The sequence below is a fragment of the Uloborus diversus genome, chromosome 1 (genome assembly GCF_026930045.1).
Source record: "Uloborus diversus isolate 005 chromosome 1, Udiv.v.3.1, whole genome shotgun sequence".
In the NCBI taxonomy this organism is placed as follows: Eukaryota; Metazoa; Arthropoda; class Arachnida; order Araneae; family Uloboridae; genus Uloborus; species Uloborus diversus.
This window is the reverse complement of record NC_072731.1, coordinates 93,763,944-93,786,083: the sequence shown is the minus strand read 5'-3', so window position 1 is coordinate 93,786,083 and position 22,140 is coordinate 93,763,944. Positions and strand designations below refer to the sequence as shown.

At 35.4% G+C, this 22,140-nt stretch overlaps 1 protein-coding gene across 1 annotated transcript in view; it reads left to right on the top strand.

Moving 5' to 3' along the window:
• The first annotated feature begins 19,221 nt into the window (after positions 1-19,221).
• The window catches only part of LOC129231114 (cytoplasmic dynein 1 light intermediate chain 1-like), a 62,449-nt gene continuing 59,530 nt past the window's right edge, over positions 19,222-22,140 (top strand). The window contains exon 1 of the mRNA XM_054865364.1: positions 19,222-19,348. Within this exon, the coding sequence (XP_054721339.1) occupies positions 19,269-19,348 (80 nt within the window). The 5' untranslated portion in view covers positions 19,222-19,268. The remainder of the gene's footprint in view (positions 19,349-22,140) is intronic.

The following is a 22,140-nucleotide window of genomic DNA, read 5'->3' as shown; positions in this document are numbered from 1 at the left end:
GCTCAGTTTGAAGCAAACTTGTCACAGCAAAACTTCAGTTGCTTTGAACTTGCAGCAAGTTTGATACCACAAAAATGACTTTCCTACTGGTTTGCAACTAACTTGCAGCAAACTTGGTAAGACTTGCAGGACAAACTTGCTGCAAGTTCACTTCGTGGGGAAAGCAAGGCTTGCATAAGCTTGCATCTCGTTTGCATCTGACTTGCAGACTTGTCTCATCCAATTTGATGCAAGTTTGCAGAATTGCAAAGCAAATTTGTTGCAAGTTTGCTGCAAGCAAAAAATGCTATCTGGGGAGCAGCCTCGTCGCAAACCATCAACCGGTGCTTTCTCGGAAGCTGCCGGAACATGGGACTCCATTAAGGAGATCTTGGACTTTTTCAAAGTTCTGAACCTCCCTGCCATCATTAAAACTATCAAACTGGTTCTGCCTGAAATTAGAAAACAATCTGACCCTATCAATAAACTTTGGGCTCTTTTCCAAGCTTTCATGGAAAGTGATGAGTTATTTCAGCACACATAATGGCTTTCCCCCTCGGTCTTTCTCTTTTGTCGTGGAATGCCTGCGGGCTGCTCGACAATATCACTGAACTTAGGCAGCTTGTTTATGAACAAGCGCCTGATATTATCTGTGTGCAAGAGACGCATCTTAGACCAATCAATCGTGGGATTGGGATCCCCAATTATAACTTTTACCGCAATGATCGACTTCCAGATCAAAATAATTATACTAGGGCATGGGGGGTACCTTAATTTATGTTAAGAGCTCTATTCCACACCACCAGAACCTAACACCAAGCCTTTTGGCACTTGAAGCTACCTCTATCACAATTGCACCAAAAGGTTTTTGCCCCATCACGATTGTCTCTGCGTATGGCCTAACACTCAGACACATGAGGGCGAAAGAAAAAGCCTCGAAGCTCCTTCGGGATCTAGAAGCAGTCTTTCAATACCCTCATAGCACAATAGTTTGCGGAGATTTTAACGCACACCATACCTTCTGGGGCTGCAATGGAACCACCGCCACTGGTAGAACTGTTTTTGACTTTGCCCAAAAGGCAGGAATTACCATCGTAGCTCCTCCCACACCTACACGTATCACTGTAACCAGCGCATCTACTATTGACTTTGGGATGGTCAAATTGTTTCCCTACAGTTGCGAGGTGACTTCGCTTGCAAAGCTCTCCTCGGATCACAACCCAGTCAAATTTGTCTTTGACACGGTTACAGTGAATACTGCACTTCCACATGCCTCGAAACCTGATTGGCCCAGGTTTCGTAAACTCTTGAACTCCATTCACTTTGATTTTCAGGACATCAATACTGGGACTGAGCTTGATTCTTCTGTTCACAATTTAACTAATACCATTATTAATATCCATTCCAAAACCTCCATCCCCATTTTAAAGCAAAGCTATGCTAAGGAGCTCCCCCTCCACATCAGAAACTTAATTAGGTCAAAAAATCAGCTACGAAAAACTTATCAACTCCGCAGGGATCCTGCTTCCAAGTCCGACCTCAATAAGGCACAGGAGCTAGTTAAACAAGCAATTAAAAGGCACAAAAATGACTCATGGACTCAATGTATTTCCTCCCTTACTGCAGACGACACTTCCATTTAGAAAGCCGTCAAGCGGCATCGGGGGACGTATAGACACATTCCGCCCATTAAAGGCAAAACCCTTCCAGGAGGCAAAACTGTAACTGCTGTGACTGATATTGAAAAGGCAGAACTTTTTGCCGATCATTTCGAACAGCAGTTCACACCTAACAACACCAGACATGACGAAACTGAATCACTTGTTAACATCACACTACACAATTACTTCACAACTCCACACGCTAGCAACACCCTTCAGATTCAGCCCTCAGATGCTCTAAGCTATCTCAAAAAGTGTAAGAAAAAGAAAAGTCCAGGCCTTGATAGAATCACCAACTCTCTAATTAAAAACCTGCCAATTTTCGTACTATTTTCTATATTACCCAACTCATCAACAAAATACTTGAGTTGGGTCACTTTCCGCAGGAGTGGAAAACTGCTATAATAATCACTATTCCAAAAAAGGAAAGAGCAACAGCGGAGCCGTCGGAATACCGACCAATCAGCTTGCTCTCTGCTCTCTCCAAAATTACTGAATTCTGCATTCTCAATAAACTTCTTGACTTTCTTGCGGATCACAACATCATACAAGCTGAACAGTTCGGCTTCCGCAGGAAGTACTCTACAAACCACCAACTACTTAGAGTCACAGAACTAATCAGAGAAGCTGAAAAAAATCATCAGAAAACCATCGGGCTTTTCCTTGACATAGCGAAGGCATTCGATAGGGTTTGGATTGATGCGCTAATTTACAAACTTATACGCCTTGGGTTACCTCATGCACTCATAAACATTATCAGCTCCTATCTTATGAATAGGCACTTTATCGTTCGAGTGAGAGAAACTCTCTCAACACCTAGACACATACGGGCCGGGGTGCCTCAAGGCAGCCTCTTAGGCCCAACTCTTTACTCAATTTTCTCAAACGATATCCCACACATGGAAACACGCATCTTGCCATTTATGCAGATGACACCTGCATACTACCCTCCGCCCAGGGACTTTATCAAGCCTTTTCAGCAATTCAAAACCACTTAACACATCTAGATATCTGGCTAAGGACGTTTAAAATCAAAGTTAATGCCAACAAAAGTATAGCTACCTGCTTTTTTACAAGAACAACTGAGCTCCCTCCTATTAAACTGCATCTTTATACCGACCCGATTGATTGGTCTCAGCGGGCGAAATATTTAGGCATAACGTTCAACCGTAATTTAACCTGGTGACCTCACATTGAAGAGGTACGCAAGAAGTACCTCACTTCCAAAAAACCACTAAATTGTCTCCTGCACAAAAAAAGCGTTTTATCAACGGATAATAAACTGCTCATTTATAAGTCCTGCCTAAGACCCATTGTTACCTATGGAGCGCCCATATGGGCGACTTCTGCAATCTCTAACTTTAACAGAGTTGAGAACTTGCAGAGAGTGATGGTTCGAGCGGCGTGCGACCCTCCCTGGTACGTCCGTACGGACAAGCTGGTGGAAGAGGTTGGCATCCCGACGCTCCACAACTTTTGCAAAAAGCTCGCCAAGAGATTTCACTACAACATCCCCCGTGTTGGCAATCCACTACTTAACATCCTTCCAATACGATCCATTGGATCCGGCAAATTCTCGCAGGCCTCGCGCTCTGCTAGCTTAGTTTCAATTTCGAAACGGGGTGAGTGAATCCCTTATCGGGTTCATACCTCGTTTCGACTCTAGTTATTGTGCTACACTCTGGCTGGGAGCATGCTCCTATCTATTTTCATTTCACTATTTTCTTTTTAAATTTCTTATCAACATTTTATCATTGTCTTAATTTTATTTTATTTTTATTCATTCAAATGGCCTAGAAATCCCCCACGGGGAAAAAAAAGTATAAAACTTTAAAAAAATATGTAGGGAGCGAAAAAAAAAAATACTTAAACTTATTTAAATAAAGAACTTTAGTTGAAATTTACTTTGAAGAGCCTTCGGCTAACCATTATGGTACTCCCGTTAGAGGAAGCCACATCTCTCGTACATCCACGCAACCATCTTCTGCGCCAAAATAAAGCCATGGCCTCAACCGGGGAACTATCAACATACCACACCAGAGGATAAGGGGCAGGGCCCCAGGTGCCTCAAGCAACGAACTTATATTTCCGTGGCATTCTTAGCTGAAGAGTTTCACCAAAAATTAGGGTTATAGTTTTAAGTAGTGTGCGAGCAAAGAACCCTTGGCGAGATTTCGCATGTAAGTTTAACCATTTTAATTCTTTATCATGAGTAGAATAAAATGGTAGAAAGATTACAGAATTCGATAAGTTAAAAGAAATAATCGTAGATCAATTAAAAAGAAAACTGCCACCATATTCAAAGTAAAAGAATGATGAACGATTCATTTGATACGAAATAATTTCTTTATTATCGTATTTTCATGGGTTTAAGCCTCTTTGTTTCCTTATCACACACATGGTGAAAATTCGAATTCTATTTTTCTTTTCTCCGTTTCTCGACATTTTCCATGCATTCGTAAGTCTTTTTAAGCTCTAAACATGTTCATTATGCGCATGAAGTCCTGTAATCCTTAAATAAAACGAGTTTTTTTAGCACTACTGACACTACTGCGTGATTGGTCAAAATACCCGCAGACGGACAGTCGGCGGACGTGGCTCAGAATATCCTCAAAACTTTAAAAACTAATTTAAAAAGAATAAAGCAAAAAAAATCATGCATAGAAACAAAACTACGCCGCTTATTAGCATTTTTTATGCTACGGCAGGCGTTTGTTTTACCTTTTTCATCCGCCATCAGACGGTGGCTGCAGTGCCTCCTATAGTTTGTTGGAGTTGCGAGTACCTTTCAAACCATTGAGCTATAACACTAAGAGGAGAGAGAATTCCCATTCTTCTACACTGAGGCTCACGGTCTGAATTTCGAGCGAGTTTGGCAAAACCAATTCGCAACTCCAACGAACTGTAGGGAGCACTGAAGTCACTGTCTAATGGCGGAATTGAAAACTAAAACAAACGCACATGTTAACGAAGAAAATGCTAAAAGTGTTGTGATTTTTGTTCGTACGTATGATTTTTTCGCTTTATTCTTTTTAAATTAATTTTCAAAGTCTTGTGGATATTCTGGCCCACGTAGAAAGAAATGAGAATTCAAGAAGCATTACTAAACGTCAAAGATTAATACAAACTACGTAGTTCGTAGTTCTAAGCAGCTATTTCCATGATGTTGAATTCGATATTTATCAATTCTTGATAAAACTAAATAATAATTGTTGCCTGACAAGAACAACAATTAATGCTAGAAAATTCAATATGACATTACAAATTATTATCGAAAGAAGATGATACTTCTTTGCCTTGCTTGGCTAGCGCTTATTTTTTTTTTCCATTTGTAGCTGAGTTATTTCTCTCGGATTCCCGAATCGGTTCATTTAAAAATTTTCTGTTTCGATTTTTCTAATTTCTGAGTTACGATTTAATTGTGTCATGTTATGCAAATCATCAACAAAATTCTCACGGATATATGGTGGTAGTTTTCTTTTCAGTTGATTGACTATTATTTCTTTTCACTTATCGAATTCTGTAATCTTACTACCATTTTATTCCACTCATGATAAAAATTAAAAATGGTTTAACTAAAAACGCGAAATCTCGCCAAGGCTACTTTGCTCGCACAATACCAAAATTATAACCCTAAACAAATTTGGCGAAACCTTTCAGCTGAGAATAAAAGGAATAAAGTAAATTCTTTCTAGGTTAAACATTTTTCATTTTGTTCTACGATAATAAATCCAAGAAAATATTTTGCATACTGTCCATTCCAACTAAATGCTGCTGTAAAATATGATTAGTTAAATTAATTTAAGATTAAAAAAAACTCATATTCTTACAAATTCATACGATAAAAAATTTTACCTGGTATAACGTTATCCAATTTTGTTAATCCAGAGTTTTCTTGTTTACGCGTCCACCATTTAATACTTTTTTGAAAGAAATAAGGAAAACTAACATTATTTTGAGAAGCTCGAGAATACTCTTAGGGGACGAATTAATTTCTGTAGCTGAAAGCAAACTAAGACACATCGATTGCGTTAATAAATACTCAGAACAAACTGCCTGTGTTTACGTCAACAGACACACATGGAACTAAAACGTGGCAATGTTTTAGTTCCATCGGCAGTTTTGTAAATCACCGCAAGGTAGCGTATTCGAGCGCTGGAGTTCCGAATTGTATTATAAAACATCTTGTTTAATGGCAAAAGATCGCTTCTTTTGCCACAACGATTTGAACATATTAAGAATTTGAAAAATGCACGGCAAAAGGCTTTGCATGATAAAACTCGAGTTTAAATGTTAAAAGTGCGATTCTTTTGCCATACTCGCTTGGGCAAAAAACGGACCGATTAGTTCGCTCTCCTCTTTTAGTGTTAAGCTCAATGTTTCAAACGCACCTTTTCTTTTATGCCAATGCATTGAAAATTCACTGTAACTGTAGCCCTTCAAAAGTATTTGATGTCGGAAATCGGTCAATGCAGGAACGATCCTGACAGATAAACGGGAGGCAACCCTATATTTTGGCGCTAAATGATATCATTCTAAGACTTGGCAACAAGGATTCTTCCTGTACCTCGTGCTTGGTTTAAAAAATGGCTTGAAGAATGTAGTAATGAGTAATGTGTTAATGTATTTATTATGATGAGATTTTTACAATTAAATATGCATGACAGTAAGTGAAACATTTTCTTGGATGTGACTATAGTAAGTTGTATCTTTTTGTTTTTTTTATTTTGAAAAAGAACATGTTCCTTTATTTATGCTTACTGTCTGACCACGGATTGTATGGAATGACAAACACCGTTTTACAGCCGGAAATGGATAAATTTATTATTTTTTTTTACCGATGTCAGCTTTTGCAGAAGCAGAGTCTCATTCAAATGAGCGGAATACGCGCATCAAATTTTTACTTTTCCCCCTTATTCACATAGATTCGTTGATCTGGACGTTTGAAAATTCCATGCAATCTGTAGTTGGACAGTACAACGGTCATGAAATTAAAAGCATGTATTAAGATTTATTATGGCTAGGCCTTAGGTTTTTTTCTAGATTATCATTCTGTGCATCTGTACTTTCTATTCGGACAAAATTTATATTTATTTATGCCATAATTAGACGTCTTTCAGATATATCTAATATAATATGGGAATTGTTGTTAGACGTTAGCTTGCATAAGTGTGCATTAAATAAACGTTTCTCGTGTGCTTGAGATTTTTGCTTCCCCCCCCCCTTGAATAATCGAAACTATTAGGCTTCTTTTAATTTCCCGCCTAAATTAACGTACATTTCTTTAAGACGTCCTTAAGGATTCTTCCTGTAAGCGTGCATGTATTCACATCATTAAACGTTTATCCTTTGAAACATTTAGATGTTTCCTTTTCCTTGCATAATTAAAGCTACTGAGTTGCTTAATTATCCAAAATTAACAATCATTTTTCTCAGACGTGTTGACTTTTGTCAGAATTGTTCCTGTCAGCCTTTAGCGTGCGTAGATCTGCGTCAACTAGAAATCTGTTATCGTGAGTAAATTGTTTAATTTCCTTCGTTTAGTAAAACCATTTTGATGTATAATTAATTTAATTACTGCCAGAATTAAATTTATTCCTGTTGAAGTGCCCTTCTCAGTCAAAATTATTACCACGTAATGATAATTCTCTAATATTATATTTTCATCCATATTTTTAATGTCTTTTAATTCTTAAATTTAATTATTTTATTTCTATTTAACACAAACTGCCGAATGGCAACACGTAATTAAAAAAAGTGAAAAAGACGCACGAGATCGTGTTCCACGAATTTTGGTCTGGAGAAAATAAAAATGACGACTTCTTGAAGTATATGTGATGTAAATAAAGTTTTGTCGATTTTTATAAAATAATGGAGTCAAATTCTTATACAAAATTAGGGTGTTGTTATAAACCTTCACAACACTCTCAGTGGTGACCCACGTTTTGGACAAGAAAAAAAGGAAAAGAAAAAGAAGACGGACAATGCTTTATTCTATGGTATGCTCTTCACTTAAAGTCATTCACTTGAAGGGAAATGCTCTGGCCTAAATTTTATTTTCGTGTAAAGATAAATTTTATCTTTGACTAATTTTTCTTTGTTTTAATTTAATTGCATTTGTTTATTTTACTTGTAAATTCTCAGTTAAATTTTAAAATGTCGGTAGAAAGTTTAGATAATGTTGAATTTACCAATAATACAGTACAAAGTGACTCAGTTTTGAGAGTTGCAACCAGATTACCTCCACTATGGAAAAGTAATATAACAGTTTGGTTTATTCAAGTGGAGGCTAGTTTCAATGTTTCACGTATAACAAATGATGAGACGAAGTATAACTACTTGTTATCCGCCATTGACGCAGATACACTTAGCGCTGTTACGGATTTAATTATAGCTTCTCCAGAGGGAAATAAATATCAAGCTTTAAAAGATAGATTAGTTAAAGAGTTTTCCGATTCGCAATCAAGCCAAATACGGAAACTTTTGTGTGAACTTACATTAGGTGATAAAAAACCATCTGTTTTACTTCGGCAAATGAAAGAACTTGCACGAAATTCAATTACTGACGAATTTTTAAAAACCATTTGGTTAGAGCGTTTGCCGACACATATTCAAGCCATTTTATCAGCATCAACTTCAGAGTTGACTGAACTGTCCATTTTAGCTGATAAAATTCATGAAATAAAAATGGAGCCATCAGTTTGCAAAATTTCAGAAACACTAAAACATAGTGAACAAACGACGCAAATATCAAATTTGCAAAATCAAATTGAGCATTTAACCATGCGAGTTTCTGAATTAACTAAAATGGTATCAAAACGTTCATTTTCAAGAGGTCGTAGTAATCATAGATATAGGTCCCAATCTAGGAGTAGACGAGTTCCAACACCCTCAGATAATCAAAATACATCTGAGTTTTGTTTTTATCATGAAAAATTCGGCGATAAAGCATTTAAATGTCGCCAACCATGCAGTTATGATGCAGTTCAAAAAAACTTGCCATAGCTGCTATGTCTAATAACGATATTTACCCTGACATAGCAGCACATAAACAGTGTAGATTACACATAATGGATAAAAGTACGGGATTAAATTTTTTGGTTGATAGTGGCAGTGATATTTCTTGCATTCCTGCCCATTTTTCATTCAAAGCAAAAACTCCCATCACTTACGTGTATGCTGCGAACGATTCAAAAATAGCTGTGTACGACCACAAGGTGTTAAATATCAACATGGGATTGCGTAGAATATATCAGTGGCCATTTGTTGTAGCAAATGTTTCTTGCCCAATTCTAGGAGCAGATTTTTTACAAAATTTTTCACTACTAGTAGATTTAAAGAAGTCGAGATTAATTGATTCAGTCACTGGTTTGACAACGAAGGGAGAGTTAACTAAAACTCAATATTATGGAATTAAATTAGTCTCGGATAATATGGTGTACAAAGAATTATTTAAAGATTTTCCCGAGTTATTGAATCCTATCCCAAATTTCAAAAAACCAGTCAGTCACGATACTGTCCATTATATAGAAACAAAAGGACCGCCTTTATTTTCTAAGCCCCGACGTTTACATCCAAAGGTATTAATCGAAGTTAAAAAAGAATTTCAATACCTTATGGATCAAGGAATATGCCGTCCTTCAAAATCTCCTTGGGCTTCTCCTATTCACGTGGTACCAAAAGCGGATGGATCTTACCGTATTTGTGGTGATTATCGAAGGTTAAATTCGGTCACTGTGCCTGACCGTTACCCTGTGCCACACATACACGATGTAACGAACATTTTACACGGCAAGAAAATTTTCTCTAAACTCGATATTGTTAGGGCATATTTTCACATTCCAGTTTTCAAAGATGATATTCAAAAAACTGCAGTTACCACACCGTTTGGTAGTTTTGAGTTCTTATATTTAAATTTCGGTTTAAAATGTGCAGCAAATACGTTCCAAAGATTTATTAACGAGGCACTTTCAAATGTAGACTTCGCTGTTGCTTATTTAGACGACATACTAATTTTTTCCGAAAATGAAACGGAACACTTAGAACACATGAAAATTGTATTAGGTAGGTTTGCCAAATATGGTTTAAATGTGAATATTTCCAAAAGTGTTTTTGCTCAAACTGAAGTATCATTTTTAGGACATGATATTTCTTTTGAAGGAATTAAACCTTTAAAATCAAAAGTTGAAACCATTCAAAATTATCCTAAGCCAAAAACAATATCAGAGCTTCGACGATTCATTGGATTAATAAATTATTTTAGAAGATTTGTTAAACATGCAGCAAGACTGCTTACCCCTTTAACAGATCAAATAAGAGGATGTAAAAAGAATGATAGCACTCCTATTGAATGGTCTCCAATTTTGAATGACGCATTTGAGAAAGCTAAACAAAGTTTGATTGGCGCTGCATTGGTCTTTCCCTCGCAGGATGGGCAGTTAGCATTACACACTGATGCTAGTGATTTCTCCATTGGTTCAACCTTATGTCTGCAGACTGAAGAAGGGTTGAAACCAATAGCATTTTTTTCAAAAAAACTGAATACTGCTCAGTTAAAATACTCGGTTTTTGATAGGGAATTATTAGCCATTTATGAATCAGTAAAATATTTTCGACATTTCATCGAGGCGAAAGAATGTATAATATACACTGATCACAAACCAATAAAATTTGCTTTTCAAAAGAAACGAGATACCTACACAAATAGGCAAAGTAGATGGTTATCCTTTATCTCTGAGTTTACAACTGACATTGAATATTTGCAAGGTAGCTCAAATGAAGCAGCCGATGCCCTTTCTCGAATAAGTACAATTAAATTTCCTACTTCGCTAGATTACGCTAAGTTAGGTGTTGAACAAAAATCTGACTTAGAACTTAAATCTGCTTTAGAAAATAAGGAATCTAATTTAGTATTAAAATTACTTACTATGCCTGATTCAAAAACTGAAATATTTTGTGATATTTCTACAGGAAAAGCACGACCTTTTCTAATAAAAAGTTTTCGTAAACAAGTTTTTTTAAACCTACATAATTTAACACACCCAGGTATAAAAGGTTCGACTAAGCTTATTAAGCAGAGATTTGTTTGGCCTTCAATGGCTACGGATATCAAAGTATGGGTTAAAGAGTGTTTAAACTGCCAAAGATCAAAGGTTTTCAAGCACACTAAAACTGAAGAAGGAAAATTTGATATTAACACATCTAGGTTTGCCCATATACACATTGATCTAATAGGACCACTACCAGAATCTGAAGGAAAGAATTACTGCTTAACGGTAATTGATAGGGCAACGCGATGGCCAGAAGCATATCCTATTTGTGATATGACAGCACCAACTGTCTCTAAGACGTTGATGTCTGAATGGATTTCAAGATTTGGTTGTCCAGAAAAAATTACATCAGATCAAGGTCGTCAATTTGAGTCTGAGCTATTTCGACAGTTAACTCGATTCATTGGTGCCGAAAAGATAAGAACTTCACCATACCATCCTCAATCAAATGGTCTTATTGAGAACTGGCATCGACCATTAAAATGTGCTTTAAAAGCTCGACGAAATGAAAAATGGACCGAAGTTCTTCCCACCATACTCCTAGGATTCCGTGCAGCAATTAAAACGGATCTGAATGTTTCACCAGCCGAACTTGTTTATGGAACTTCACTTCGACTTCCAGGAGATTTTTTCGATGAACATTCGGTTATAAAAAGCCCTGAAACTATGATACAGAAGCTAAGAGATATATTTCACGATTTTGCTCCTTCACCGACAAAATCACATTCTAATATTAAGCCTTTCGTATCACAAGACTTAAAAACTTGCACCCATGTTTTTATCAGAAATGATGAGGTACGGAAAAGTCTTCAGCCGCCATACAACGGACCTTATGCAGTCATCAAGCGCGGCGCGAAAGTGTTCAAAGTAATGATAAAAGGAAAAAATGTCACTGTGTCTGTAGACAGGCTAAAACCAGCATTTCTGTCTGCTGACAAGGACAATGTTAACCAACCAGAAGAAGAAATGCGTAAAAAAGATGAAGAAACTTCATATAGGACAAAATATGGACGAACAGTTCACTTCCCAAAGAATTATGGACATGTCATTCGTGGTTAATGCGTGACTTTCGGCAACGCATTTATTATCATCATTACTGGGAAAGAGGTACTGAAGTGCCCTTCTCAGTCAAAATTATTACCACGTAATGATAATTCTCTAGTATTATATTTTCATCCATATTTTTAATGTCTTTTAATTCTTAAATTTAATTATTTTATTTCTATTTAACACAAACTGCCGAATGGCAACACGTAATTAAAAAAAGTGAAAAAGACGCACGAGATCGTGTTCCACGAATTTTGGTCTGGAGAAAATAAAAATGACGACTTCTTGAAGTATATGTGATGTAAATAAAGTTTTGTCGATTTTTATAAAATAATGGAGTCAAATTCTTATACAAAATTAGGGTGTTGTTATAAACCTTCACAACACTCTCACTGTCATCTATTCTTAAGGGCAGATTCCTCCTGTTAGCCATTAGCGTGCAAAGATGTGTTTCTAATGAACGCTATTGAAAATTGTACTGTAAAGCATTTTTGTTCCTTGAACAATTAGGAATATTTAGCAGCAAATTTAATTTTCTGCCAAAATTAACTTTCTTTCAGATATCAAGTCTTAAGTAAGGATTCTTTCTGTCTCCTGTGTAGTTGAGCATCAAATAACTTCATTCTGACATTTATTTTCTTTTCCTGTTGCATAGTTGAAACTATTTAGGGCCATTCTTCCGTCACATGTGGGACAAAAATACGCTTAAATTTCATTAACATTTCGTTATATCTCTTAATATTTTAATGAAACTGGGGTAAGCAATTTTTTTAATCTTTAAATTTGATACAAAGATACTTCTGAAACAATTTTGTTATTTAAAGTAAAATTTATTTACATGCGTCACGTGCGTGACATCTAAAGCCAACCTCTGGTAACTTGCTTGTGGATAATCTAATATTTTTGCTCTATTAATACAGCAATGACGAAACAAATTGCAGATTTTGAAAGCTATGGTTCCAATGTAAAAGAAACATATCTCATAAGTTTAGAAATAATTATTTAAACCATTGAAAAAAAAATATGTCTATGCCTATTCCATTGAAAATGGTCATTTTGTCCCGCACGTGACGGTTTCTGTATTTCATAAAAAAGAAATAATTTTTGAAGAAAGTTTTGGCTAAAGAAGTCACACATGCGTTTGTGATGTCTTAAGCAACAAAATTTTGTTCATTACCCTTTTAAATTATTATTTTATATGAAATATACGAAGCGTCACGTGCAGGAAAAAATTACCATTTTCCGTGGAATAGCCCTTTAACTGTTCAATTTCCTGGCAAAATATTTCCTTCAAAAATTAACTCTGTAAAGGTTCTTCCTGTTAAGTCCCCTTCCCTTCAACCATCATATCTTGTCTTCTTGTTGAATATTCTCCCTATTAGCCTTCCCGGGTGTTCCAAAAATGAACATTTATTAATTTTCATATTCTTGGTGTCAGAAATCAGTATGCTGTTTAATTTACTGTCAAAATTCATGCATTTTAGGTATTATTCTTATCCAGCATTATAGATGTGTAACAAATAGGTGTTTATCATGAGTAAAATACTTATTTCCTAATCCGTACATAATTAAACTATTTAGCTGCTTAATTCATTACTTAAAATTATATGCCAGATTTTTAATTTCTACTGAACTTTAACTTTGTCTAGCAACAAATGAAAGATTTTTGTAGTTTGCTAAGAGCTAAATTATTTAAGCATGAAACACTATTCTATTAAATAAGTTGGGCACCTGGTACATTTGTCAATAGAACCTGAAGTATAAGTTCACCTTTCAGTGAGCAGTCATTGTTAGAGCAATGATTGAAATCTTTGAGATTGTGGGTTTTTCACTGGTCAGTCATCAGTTTCACTGGTCAGTTTTCACTGGTCAGTCATCAGGTTTTGTGCATCAGTTCCAAGTTCATCTGATGCACAAAATTCCTGCGGACATGTGTATAAAAATGCTTTATTTCAGTGTGCCCAAAGTTTAATGTTCTATTTGTATTATGAATACATTTTTCGCTTATTGTATATTTTTCAGAAGGGTTCCTCCATGTTAGTTTACCAAGATGTCAATTGTTTGATCCTGAATAGCGAGAAGATGGATGATTTCAAGGAAACTTAAAGCACAACACTAGTTGAATTTAGACTTTGCATGACAGTTACTTTATTAAAGTCTGCTGCAAAGTCTTAATTTTGCTGGTAATAATGCCTTAACTGGACCTTTCAAAGAGCAAGAACAACCATTGGAATCTTTGAAATGGTGGGTCTATGCTTTGCAGTCAGAAATCAGTTTTTAAGCTCATCTGATGCACAAACTTCCTGTGGATATAAGTCAAAAAATAATTATTTCAATGTGCCCAAAGTTGAATGTCCAATTTGTACTGTGAATTATGAATACATTTTTTGCTTATTGTATCTATTTTTCAGAAGGGTTCCTCCATGTTAGTTTACCAAGATGTCAATTGTTTGATCCTGAATGGCGAAAAGATGGATGATTTTATGGAAACTTAAGGCACAATACTAGTTGAATTTAGACCTTGCATGACAGTTACTTTATTAAAGTCTGCTGTGAAGTCTTAATTTTGCTGACAATTATGCTTTAAAACCGACTTGTTAAAATTCAAGTGCATTCAACATCATTCATAGTATAGTGTAGACTAAATATGATTCCTGTGGCTGATGTAATAAAAAGCATTTACAGAATTAATATAAAGGGATGTTGTCACTTAATTTGAGACTAAAACCCTCTTTATGAATGCTAACATTTTTAAAGCTAATTTTCCCTCGAGATAAAAAGTTTGGTTTGAACATTTTTACTCGATCGCAGATATATTTTATTTCTGGTTTCTGGTACAATTATTTTGCTTAGAATTGTAACACAGCCGGTTTTTAAAAAAAACTGTATTATTCTATTTTAAAACAAATTCTTGCTTTTATCACACCAAGAATGAATACGCTTCTCTAAGCTATTTCTGTAGTTAGCTCAGTAGTCTGAAGTTTTTCCTGGTGCAAAAGTTTCATCAATGTCAAAAGAAAACATTTACAAAACGTTCTTTGGCATGCTGGAATTAAGCAAAGTATTCAAGTGAGGGGAATCAAAAGAAAATGAGAATTGAATCAACATTGCATTTTAAATAAAAGGTATCAGCAAAACTTAAGTGTATATTAGTAGTGGTATATATGCTTATGTTATTGATATGTTTCAAAAATCCCATCAAAGCAATGACATATATAGTTCTTTCAATTATGTACTTAATATTACATTTCAGAGCTATACTTAAAAAAGAAAATGATTGTCTTTCTTTGGGTCAAATATGTTTTTCTTGTACTTTGTTTTTTACAAAAGCACTATATTAGTAGTAATCGTGAAAATAATATACATAGTTTGGTAACATGTTTAGCATGACAGTCATTTCGGCTTGTATTTTCCGTGGGGGTTTTAAAAAAATCATTCTTTCAAATTAACAGAGGAGTAATTTTAAGCTATATTCATATTTCAATGTCAAGAACATTTGAGCAAGAGCATTAAAAATATTCGCACCATGTTGAATGTAAGTGCTGAAAACCATGTGGAGACATTCCTCAATTTATCACACTAACAAATTTTTAAGAATGTTTTATTCTGGATTTGGTTATATGCTGTAATTGCAGGCTTTTTAATAATTGTCTTACAATGTGAGCTATATCTTACATTAAAATAAATGAATTATTTCCTTTTTGCTCTCTTTTTTAGTGTTAGCATTTTAACAACACACATTACAATTATAAGTGGGTAATTTTGCTTCTAAATTAAAATAAAACCACAGCATTATATTTTGCATATGCTTCACACTTAACAGGTTTTATTTTATAATACAATCAATGTAATTGACCTTTGATTTTAACAAATTTACTGTAGTACATTCGTCCCTCGTATAACACTACTTGCACAGCACGGTTTCGATATTACACGGTACGGAACTTCAATTTAATACTTCATAGTTTTGATATAACACGAAAGTTATCTTTAATAAAGAAGAAATTTCTTTTTTCTTTACATTCTGTAAATGTTTGATAACTCGAGGATTTACTTTGTTTTTCATGAAACTTGGTTTCGATATAACACGATAGGCACGCTTTGATTTACATTATTTCTAAGTCTCATATAACACGGTTTCGGTACAACGCGATACATATTTACATTATTTTTACTATGTACATGATTAATTAGTGTAAAAAATATGTTAATAAGTTTAAAAAAGTGTCGTATAACACGATTTCGATACTACACGGAACGAATACGAGAGACGCCTGTATATTTACAAGAAAATTATTCAGCTTTATATATTACATAGTTTTATTAAGAATTGTTATTTAACCTTATGTTTCACATCGAGTTTTATTAAGAGTTTGTCAAATTTTAATCTATTCAGAATTCTATCATGTATATCATATGAAACACATTACTTGGAAAATTCTTTTCTATTTTAAACAAGTGTTATCGTTTTTTTTTTTTTCTCCTTAATCCGTTTGCTTATATGAACATTTTTCTGTGTTAAACTTCTTTTTTAATTACTAAAAAGTCATAAATAGTTTTTTTTTTTTTTTTTTTAAATGAAGGCTGTTTTGAGTGTACAAACACCTGACAGGCTCGTCATTTCAAAAAGAACCAAGGGAACGATGCGGAAAATACTCATTTTCTATTGCAGGAGAAAATCAAGAGTAGGGAATTTTTAAACTAAGGGGGGGGGGGGGTGCGCACCTAGTCACGTTAATTTAATGTCTGTTAATCATGGAGTAGGAGAGGATAGGAAGTTTTTTAGTTTGTTAGTTTGAACATACATTTGCCCTTTGCATACTTATATGCACATATTATATAAATTGGGCTAAGTAAATAACTTAATGAAGTAGTTAGTAACTTGCTCCTTACCTTTTCGCTGCAATAAATTAATAAATAATAGTTTAACGTAACAATTCGGTGGGTAGCCTTAAGTCCAGGTAGGTTTGCGTTTCCTTTGAAGTGGAAGGGGGAAAAAATTCCAACATATTCCCTATTAGAGGGCAGCACAACCAGAAATATTTTTCTGCGGTCCTTCATTTTGAAATTTGACATGGAGGGGGGGGGGGTGTGCACTCAATGGGAATTGACTCGGGGAAACACCGAAAAACACGCCCGCTTGCCACTTATAACTAATAAAAAGCATTATTTTTCCAAAGCAAGGGGGACTTTCGACCTTCCTCCCTTTCGTCCACATGAGGGGGGGGGGGGGCTCAAGCCCCACCTTGAAAATTAGAACTTCCTTGCTTTTAGTGCTTTTTTTTCTAGCAAGAAAGTAAAAACATTTCTCCACCCATTAATGAATTAGTTATTAAAAATGTCAAATTTTAATAACTCTAATCTGTACTGAAATCGGTTTCTATGCGGAAAGTATCTTGCTAAACCATGGGGAAAATATCTGACCTCCTCCCCCCTTAAAATTTTGCTTATGGGCGCCCATACCCCGAACCCCCCTAAATGACGACGGACTTACTAGTGGTTCATTAGCAATCTTCGTATTTTCATACTGCATTCATTTAATTACTGCATCTAGGGTTTTCCCCTCCCCTTAAGAGCAAGGGTGCACCCCCTCCAAAATAAGACCCCCATTACAGGGAAAATACCACTCGAAATACACCCCCCCCGTAACAGTTTCGATGATGCAGTGCGCCATGACCTCCCTAAGGTGGGCACCCCTCTGCATCTACGTTTTTCGTAGTTACCCCCCCCCCCCCCAATCGGGAGCAGCACTCAGGATACCCCTTAAAATTTCTATGGTACGGTTCGTGCCACGATCCCCCTTGGGTGGGCACTCAATGGGTCAATTAATATGTTATCACAATTAAGGTAGTTAGTACAACGAGGGGGCCTCCGTAGCTCTGTGGTAGAAGCTTTGTCTTCCAAGCCGGAGATCGTGGGTTCTATTCCCGCCTGTGCCCTGAGTGTTATTTCCTTCTCTAGTGTTGTAAATCTTTCCTGTGTGTGTCCGGAGGCAAGGCGCTTGGCACGCAGTCCTCTATCTATGTGAAGCTGCTTAGCTTCTAAATAAATAGATAAATAAAGTGCAACGAGTGGGACTTCAGAGCACACAACGTGATTGAAATTTTTAGGGAGAGGAGGGTTTGCTAAAAGTTGTCTTTGCTTTTTTTAGGGGATCTCATTTTGGGGATGCATTTGAGGGGAGGGTACGTCATTGTTTTTGACGGGGAAGGAGGAGCATCTCTGATTTAGGAAAGATTTTTTCTGGCGCAAATGGAATTTCATAAAAAATGCGGAAAAACTGTAACGTCATTCAGTTTGTTTTATTATAATTCAAAATATATAACTTTGGAATACAGAACGAACCAGTTTATTTTCTTAAACTAATTTGCATTAAATGATGTTTACCATTCTTGAAAATACCAAATACATGTAAAAAAGTACACTTAAAATCGGAAAGAATATACTCCTTCAGGAAGTGTCATAGACTAATAATAATAAGAGTAGACCGAGCTATGGCAACCCTTTTGCTGCTCATAAACCAAACCATGTGACTGGTGGATATCCTAGCAACAGCGGGCGTTGATCGTAGCAGACGATCAACGCCAGCGCGAAATAAAATAAATAGAATTGATGGAACACGGAAGAATGATCTTTTATGGAGTCCGATTTGTAAATTTGTTATTCTAAGTTGTAAATATTTTGTTAATATAGTGAGTTTTTCGTTTAGATAGTATTGTGCATTTTCTTTAGTCAATTTCAATAACTTTCCAAGCAATAAAAGATGCAAGCGACCAAGAAGAATCAGCAAACGGTAAGATTTTTACCTACAGTTTCAATTTAAGATACCGATTAGTACATTTTTGCGTTAACGCAAAACGTTTACGCCGTTTCGTTCACGCCAACGCTGACAGCTCCAAATGAAATAAAAGTTACCGAAAACTGATCAAAAACTATTACTAATGTCAAAATAATGCATAACTAAAAGAAAAACAGTTCAATCTCTGCACCTGGAAGTTTTTTTTAATGAAAACACATTGTCTTAAAATACATGTCGAGTGCCAAACTATAGATAATGCTGCCATCTAGCAACCATGCTGCCAAAGTCTTCGCCAAGCCCTTCCACTAGTCACATGATACATCTATGAACCAATTTTCTTTATCAGCAAGAATGAGAAAGCTCGGTCTACTATTATTATTAGTCTATGGGAAGTGTTTCCAAAAAGGAAAAATAAACTGTAACTGTATTGCTTATGGTATCGCACTTTTTTTTGGCATCATGTTCGTCATGTTGATAAGAACTCGCCTCGAAATAGATGAAGTTGCCAATATGGTAACCATGGCCCCAGGATCGTTCCTGCATTGACCGACGTGTTTTGATGTCAGAAGAATAACTAGTGTGCGATGTTACTGTATATTTCCTAATGTATTGGGCTCTGTTTATTTTTTTCAAGTTTTATAACTGAAAATATTTCAAAGCAACTATTTTCTGTGCTTCAGACATTCATTTAAATTTTAGTTGCAAACCCAAACGCTTTAAATTGGGGTAGGTATGGCCCTACTTGGCAAATCTAATAATGACGTTAAACTTGATGAAAATACCGAAGCAGGAGAAGATGATCAAAATCTTTGGTAAGCAAAGTAACATATCTGAATGACTTCTTATAGTGAATTGTTTTTCTTTTCTATTTTGCTTTCTGCTTGAGTGGGCGTGTTGCTACACCGAGGTGTTACCAATTACTTATCCAGTGCTCGTTTAAGAAATACGTTCATTTTTTATTTTATTATTATTTTTTTTACGATCTGAAAGTTTCTCTTTTGTACCATAGTTTTAATTTCTTTGCCTAACACTGAAAATTTAAAATGACTGTTCTGCTCAAAACATAGCTATTTACATGTAGTGGTTATAAGCAGGGGCCTCCAGAGGTGTATTTAGAGGCCCCTCTCAGAATCTCTGGCCTCAAGCCATGCTTCCAACTTAAAAGTTTTATATGTATTCATACATGCATGTGGTGTAAAAAACATTCCATCTTCACTAAATAATTCTACATTAACCTCTAATAACTTATGAAAACTAACATTAAAAATAAGATGGGTGCATTGAATTATCAAGCATTCCATCTTAATCTGAGCGACGTCATACAATTGCAATGGAATGTTCAAATATGAGAAAGATAGTTGTGAACCTCTTCTCTCATTCTGGGATTGTTATTGTTGCATTGATACAAAGATATTGTTTTCTTGTTTTATTATTTTGTAGGATGAATTCATTTGTGTGGATGCAAATGTACCTTGAACACAACTGTTGTGTCAAGGTTACAAGGACACAAATATACCAATGTAGGCTATTATTCAAGAGCGAATCCAGAAAGTATTCAAGGAGGAAGTGATTGATTTCCATATACTTACCTTTTCATGAATCCATTACAGCATCCGTCCTGTAACGTCGTGGAAAACCGTCTGAAATAAAGTTTTCATGTATAAATTTTTTAAAAATTTAATTAATTTTATTTTTTTCTAAGAAAATTTGAAGAATGTATGGAAACCAGGGCTGCGGAGTCGGAAGGAAAATGACCGACCCCGACTCCAACTCCTGGATTTTGAAACGCCCGACTCCGACTCCAACTCCGACTCCGGATTAGAAAAATAGTAATAATTGTATTTTTTCAACTCCCTTGCTCTCTTCAGGGGAAGGGGGAAAGCCTCTAAACAGAGATTGAAATATTAATTCCTTTTTATGAAAATTTTGCATTTTGTTTTTTATTGTAAACCTAAGACGCGTACAACGTTAGAAATTCAATTTAAAGATCAAATTTTCCAATAGTTACTATGAGTTAAAAAGTGAGATGACTTAAAAATCCCTTTTAAAAAATTTGAAAAGGATTATCTGTAATTTGCCCCCCTGTAATGTTTAACAAATAGATATTGATCAAATCGTGTGCTTTCAATTTTTTAAAGCTGTAACTTGAGAGAAAAAAAGCTTTTTTTTCTAAATCCAAATTCTTGAGAGGGGGTGGTTCGCCCCGGGTGACACCCATCTGGTAGATGACGCCCAAAGTTAATTTCAGAGTTTATAAAAAATACAAATACTTTAATTCTGAAAATTTTTGCGAATACATTTTAAATTATATTTTATCAATAAAATTTCAACGAAAATAGGGCACATATACGTCAGGAGCTAATTTTACACAAAATGCGGCGGTATATAAATTTGTACGAATAGCGGTTACTATACCTATATTTCTTCTTCGCCAAATTTTTAATTTAAATTTTATTGGCTGCTTTGAATTAACCTTAATATGAAGATTTTAAGATTAACTGCAATTATTGAGTGTTGTAATCAAGAAATCATTTACACTTATTTTGTTCCATACTTTTTAGTGAGAACCAAGCTTATAGAAATATTCTTAATAAAGAAAAAAACATTAGATTATTTCATCGAATTTTTTGGATTCGTACTTTCGCGCCAGAACTTCTTTGAATTTGCCGTTTACCCTTAAACGCTTCAACCTTAGCTACTGGCCTCAATTTAATAATTTGTTACGTTTCTTTTACTATTTTATAATTGAGATCGAACAAAACACTATATTTCTATTTTTATTTGAAAGTGATTACTTGAAAATGTTTGACAACAAAACCGTTTGCTGACAGTTGCTATTAGTTAAGTTAAAAAGCAAGCAAACTAGGGGACAGCTACAGAAAGTTCGATAAGCACTCAAGCTAGCTGATTGCCATAATGGCAGTTATTTCCTTATTAGTATCTTTTTATACATGTAATCGAACCAATTGGTAGTCCGTTTTTAAAAAATGCAAGGAGAGTCGGGGAAAAGGAAAGAAAAAAAGAAACCCGGAGTCGGAGTCGGCATGTTTTCTAACGACTCCGACTCCAACTCCTTTACCCCAAAATCAGTCCGACTCCGACTCCACAGCCCTGATGGAAACACCATGCCTCACCTTTACGTCATCATCATTAAGAGTGTTCTATAGCCTATACTTGCTCTTTTTTTTCCCCTCTAAAATTGAATTTTTGAAATTTGGGAAAAACTTCCTGTACAAATTTCTGATCCCTATCACTAAAGGATTAAGAGATGTGCTACAATTGCATTTTCAAGACTGCAGTTCTGAAAAAATTCCAAGGGAGAGCCTTGTTTTTCAACAACATTATTGCAGATACTTAAAATTATGATTTTGTTACTTCAGTATCAAAAATGTGCCGAAGGAGAGTTTCTGTATCTCAGTTCAAGGAGGGAGCGATAGCTCCTCCCTTGTATCCGTCCTTGCCATGATTACTGTGGGTTGAGAGTAAGCAATTGCCCTTCCCTCTGGGTTTGAGGAATCAATGTTTGTCATTTACATGTCAGGGCGTTGTTTTGTTATTTTTTAATATGATGTGCTACCTTTTGCACTCTCATCTCTCTTGTAAA